General features: G+C 33.5%; 1 protein-coding gene across 1 annotated transcript in view; it reads right to left on the reverse strand.

The window, feature by feature from the left end:
- Positions 1 to 5,504, reverse strand: part of LOC104084404 (vacuolar protein sorting-associated protein 13A-like) — a gene marked incomplete at its 5' end in the record, with an annotated part of 44,964 nt that extends 39,460 nt beyond the window's left edge. Inside the window, 5 exons of the mRNA XM_009588234.1 lie at positions 801 to 1,196; positions 2,394 to 2,691; positions 3,994 to 4,097; positions 5,244 to 5,404; positions 5,435 to 5,504. Coding sequence (XP_009586529.1) covers positions 801 to 1,196; positions 2,394 to 2,691; positions 3,994 to 4,097; positions 5,244 to 5,404; positions 5,435 to 5,504 — 1,029 coding nt within the window. The remainder of the gene's footprint in view (positions 1 to 800; positions 1,197 to 2,393; positions 2,692 to 3,993; positions 4,098 to 5,243; positions 5,405 to 5,434) is intronic.
- Between the last annotated feature and the right edge of the window lie 496 nt (positions 5,505 to 6,000).

The raw sequence follows: 6,000 nt of genomic DNA on the forward strand, positions 1-6,000 counted from the left end.
ATTAATTTCCAACTTACAGACACCAACAACATTTAAAATAATATATGAAGTATGTATATATATAAACATAAGTGCATACTGGAAATACTGGTGTTTCTATTAAGAGTCAAGACATAACAATTCCCAGTATTATCTCACAAAGCTATTTTCTCCCACCCTTAGTTATAAGCTATGTGGAATAAGCATTGTAAGTGTAAGATACTCCAGAGATAGCAACCACATAAAGATCCCTTCCAAAACACACCACAATTAAAATCTCAAAGGCAAATCAACACAGACTTGTGACCTCTCTCATATCATTCATCCATCAGTAACATTCAGCATTAAAAAACTCACATAGCAGACTCAAACGGTAAACTGCACCTTAACCTTAACTTACTACCAACTCAGACCCAATCTACCAACCACCACTGCAAGCATTCATTTTTCAAGTAGCATTCGTTTTTCAAGTACCACAGCTTTACATTTCTTATACAATTCCTATGTCTTATTTAGAATAAGGACCTTTATTGATGCAGTTTAAATGGAATAAAGGAAATTCTTTCATTTAGGAAACACTTCTCAGTAAGTTTTATCCCTCTCAAAGATGAGAATCTCTTTCTTAACAATACCTTTGATAATGTAAATTTCCCATCTCAAGCATATCTGACAACACACTTAAAATACTCTGTCTTTAGACAGAGGTATCGTAGGTTTCATGCTCTTTGCAAAGCATAGCATAGTGTAGATAACTTTCAAAGTTATCATACGAAGTTTTCATATGACAACACGGGGAGTATAGTATTTACAAAATACAATACCTTGTTATTTTGGAGGAAGTTTTTGGGCTGGAAAGAAAAAAGGAGCGGCTTTTTGTAATCCGGAGGATGCTTGCGGTGAATACCATCAGCTTTGTATTGCAACATTCGACCGGTTTTATTTACCATCCAGTACGGACTGTGAATTGCTATAACCACCTGCCCAGTTGTGTAGGTCACATGGACAGCAATATCCAGTTCAGTCTTATCCAACTCCGTGATGCAGTAAAATGTCGTGAAGCTGATATCTGGTAGATTGCTTTTTATATGGTACTCACTTTTCCAGTTTTGATCAAGATAGTTAAGCAACTGTAAATCTAGTTTTGTTTGATCCAAGACTGCATTATGAATCTGGGCTGAACATCCTTCTTGTAGAGTGTCATATTTGTTCCCATTTCCCTTTAAAAAAACCAAACAGTGTACATTTCCATGAGTCACACTCAAAATTCATATCAACTTTTATTTTCTAGCTAGCTTTGAAAATTAAGAAAAATTAAGATACAAGTTAGGCAAAATTTTAAAACGCTTATTATGCTATTTAACCATGTTTCATTCTTAAACATCTACCTCAATACAACATTTTACAGAAAAAAAATCTATGCATGGTCATCACTATGTAACACCAAAAAAATCTGTCACCAAATTCAAATACATAAACATGCTTAAATGACAGATTTCCCCAACTCAGTATTTTTTTCACTGAATTTAAATTTGTAAAAGACATACAGAAAAGAGCCTATTACTTCCATAAATTTGGTAGAGGCCACAGTCTCTAGCTCTAGTAACTGTGCATTTACGACAAAATTTTATGATTAAATTCTACTATTTGAGTCCAAATACTAAATATTAAGACCATCTGGAAAAAAATGATTCAGTGTCTCCCATCGTTATCTCTATTATCTTAAGTCTATATCAGTAAGCAGTGAGACACAACCATAGCAGATCCACAGAATGAAACATTTAGTGCTGAGGAACCAATGTCCACATTGTACAAGTTTTAGGTGTTTTACTTGAGACTGGCTCTCATCTGGCCCTGGAATGAATGCCTATTAACAGCCAAAGTGCACCTAAACATTTAATTTCATCTGAAAATAATGTAAAGTCTGGCACTAGGCTGCAATTCAAGCCAAAACCTGGCAAAAAAGCAGGCCTGTGAGAATTCATTAATAGCATGCTACCGCTAAAAGTCAGTGACAGTGACATTACATAAAATGCTACTGCAGGCTTACCCATTTATGTTGCTTCAGGCAGTCATAATTCACAGGAAAAACTACACTGTTTAATTAGGCTCAAGCTGCACTGGAGCAACAGAAAGTGACTTTCTCACAGGGCTAAACCTGTACAGTGTAAGTTTTACTTTGCATATGTATCTAAAGTATGACGTATTACTAATGATTAATACAACCACTTTTCACATTCTGGTACTGTTTCACTTCTGTAGATACAGACTTGCCCTTACAAGATGTGTAAACTTGCTTCACAAATACTCTAACAGAAGCCCATTTTAATGTCCATTTATAAATGGACTAGCCAGCTGGTCAACTTTCATATCATAGGTAGGAAACACCACAAAGAATATAAATATTAAAGAATTACCTCTACAGAGTAAGTTATTTGATAAGGAAGAAGATTGCGGAGAAGAACAGGCGGCCATAAGTGAACAACATATGGAAAATCCCATTGATCTTCTGCACATAATGAAGATGTCAACGTGTCTTTTACAGGAACAATATTGATGATAAGTGAGTGGTTAGTTGACTTCACAGACTGGCATTTCCTTTGTAATAAACTGTCAACATTTTTCATAATTTCATCAAATGTAATTCCTTCACACATATCAAATTCTCCATCCACTCCATTTTCATTGGCTAGTGGTTGCAAACTCAGTATGGATCTGTAAATGAAAACATTTTTTAAACACTCAGTATGAGATTTAATTTTTCAATTATGAAAAAGTACTATGCAACACTAACATTCTAGTATTATTTGGATTTTGGAAGATTTCTGACAGTAATTCATTGCCTGCCTTTATCTTGCTTAAAGGAGGAAGCAAAAGGTAGTCTGGATCCCAAAAGTTCATGGAATTGTACCAGTTGGGGTTTTTTGTTCCATACCTCTGCATACTTTCCTTGCAAAGAAGGGACTGTTGGAGATTCTTATGAAGAGGCTACTGAATTCCCTTAGAAGTGCTGCTATATTCCTGTTCCAAACAAAAGCTCTGGATAAACAATTCACTCCTATGACAGACCTGCAGAAAGTGCCCTTCTTTCCAATCACATAAAGCTTTATGGATTATTTACACACATGGCTTTTGTAAGGCAACTGCTTTAATCCAATCAGTTGCTCTTTGACTGAAGATCTTTGTTAGTAAACATTTCCTGACTGCCTAGTAGAACTCACCCATGTATCTGTGCAATGAATCAAAATGTCAGTAAATCTTATTAAATAAAATACAGATAGTTAGAAATATTAATGAACTTACATTATCTACAGTAAGTGTAACTTATTTAACGAAAAAGATATACAGCTGTCATCTTAAAAAAAAATGGGGAGAGTGTTTGGGGGAAAACAGAAGGAAAAAAATCTCTGTAATCATAAAAAGCAATCAAAACAAACTTATCTGCCTAAAAGCTGGTGACAGTTCAGCTAAATTGTACATATAAACTCACTACAGTTTTAAGTGGGTATTAGCTTGAAGGTGCTAATAGCATAATTTTGCTGGAAGCCAAGTCTTTCTAAGGTTGACAAGTCTTTTTCTACATCTGTGATAGGGTCTAAATGTATTAGTTTCAATTTTTTACTTCAGAATCACAAAAATCAAAAGAAGCCTTTTTAAAAAAAAAAAGCTGTAATACATCACTAGACATAACTCCACTAAGAAAAAAAGTCTGTACTGTGTGGATAACAATTACTGTGTTCCAGAAGTACTTGGGCTCGGATTCTTCAAGTAACTTAGCTAATTTAAGTTCAGTAAAATGGATTTCAAAAGACTTCCAATTCAAGACTTAAATAGTATTCTGTTTTAACTCAGACTAGATGCTCTGAGAAGATCCTACCCAACAATAACAGTGCAGTATTAATTAAAGTATTAGGTAGCAAACGGAAAAAAATTTGGTTTTTTAGCATAATTGTATGGACACAATTATCAACGATGTATAAACATATTCCATGATAAAAGAACAATGCAATAAAGTACCTGTAAGAGGACAATGGTATGTTGAATTCATTTTCTGGTGAAGCAGTCCCTAAACATCTTCCTTCCTCAAAAATATTTAACGGGATTGAAAAATGATTCCTCATCTATGTGAAATAAAAATCCAGCAACATACATTAGGAAAAACTGGAACGATAAAAGTGTTTTGAGCCTAATAGAGCAGAGTGTGAGAACTCTCTCATTGTTCACCTTACCCATTTACCATTCATGGTCAGGTATTTCAAAAGAACTGTCTCTAATACCAGCAAATCTCCTTAAATGATTTGGTTGTGCAGTTTAATGCTATATTTTAATTATGAAATTAGTACATTAGCTGTAAAGGAGAAACATAAAGCCCTGTAAAACCACAGACAAGTAAATCTGAACTATATAATAATTTTCCAAAGAACTTTCTCCTAAAAATGTAACAGATACAAGGGTGTGTGGGTCGAAATCCATATGGCAGAAAACACAAGGGAAGTCAAACATTTGTTTAAGGTTAAACCATCAACGCCCATGATAATTTGGAGGGTATATAGTTCTCTTGTTCTTTGCAAACATTATTTTTTAATTTCAGGGTTAATTTAATGACATTATTAGGTCTGGGGAAAAAAAAAATAATTTAGGGAAGAATAAAATAATAAATCTGGTTATTAACCAAGTCATAAACCACTCTGGGCAAAAGCAGCAAGTGAAATGTAGCAGGGGCACTATCACTATAGAACCCTAGTATCCGGACCATCCCTGTACTTGTAAACTATATAATGTCTATCAAAAATACTATTCAATCAAAAAAGATACATGCTCAAAGGGTCACTCTTCAGCTGACTTGGTACTAAATTTGAAATTCATGTATCAATGTATAGGATGAAGAAAAAGAGATAATCCGATAGAAGGATAACCTTGTGGAACCAAGGTAAGGTTAAGAGAGGTTTGATCATACAAAGCAAAAAGTTAAACAAGACTGAAATTAGAGCTAGTATTAAAAAACATTACTGATGAACTACCCTGATCTAAAAACTGGTCTATTTACACCCCCACCCCACTCCCTGTCTTTGGCACTTTGAAAAAGCTTTTTATTCTTGAAAATCTCTTCTAAACTACCTTATAATACACAACAGCAAAGTTATATGAATTGTTCAGATAAGTTTTTAAACCATGTTTTTTTAAAATGTTTATTTAAAGACTATAGGATCATTTTCATTAAAAAATTAAAGTAATAATGAAATTATAATGTATGGAAGTATAATAACCTGAACAGGAGAACGTATAGTTATCATCTTGCTTCCTTCAACAGTATCAATTTGGCAGACAATGGACCTTTCAACACCTGATTCCTCGTGTCTCACTCTGTAAATACATCGACCCACTTTAGTCAATGGAATCTTTTCCACAGTGGAATGATGATATGGACCTAGAATTTACAAGATAAGAAATGAAAAACTCAGAAGGAGCATAAAGATACCTTTAAAAGACAGAAATGTGCATTCAATAGAATTTTCTGTATCATTCATCTATTAAAAAAAAATTCAAAGCAGATGAAAAAGTACAATCACCACTTTTAATATGCCAATCTTGCACTGTTACTAAAGAAACAGCAAAGATTCTTTTACGCCACAGGAAAAAGAGTAAATGAGTCCATCACTCATATTTAAGTGGGTTTTGCCACTGCAAATAAAATGAGTGCCTAAAGAGAAATGTTTACAAGATGTAATGGCTTATTAACAAGGTACAGCTTATATATATTGCGAAAACAATTCAACTAATAAATCATATGGTCAAGACCAGTTTGAAAAATCAGTTTTGAAAAACTGTCAATTGTTACAATAAATCAACTTAAATTTTTAACACATACACTATTCAAAATAGCTGAATTTTACTTTTAGCTTTAACTGTGTTTTACTTTAAATTATTTAAAACCATCTTTTCCTAAAAACATCCCTCCCTTAAGAGTAACTTCTTCTATAAACACACATATATGCAGGCCTCAGAATTCTACAAAAAAAAAAA

This window comes from Fulmarus glacialis, unplaced genomic scaffold, assembly GCF_000690835.1.
Source record: "Fulmarus glacialis isolate BGI_N327 unplaced genomic scaffold, ASM69083v1 scaffold8742, whole genome shotgun sequence".
NCBI classification, from domain to species: Eukaryota; Metazoa; Chordata; class Aves; order Procellariiformes; family Procellariidae; genus Fulmarus; species Fulmarus glacialis.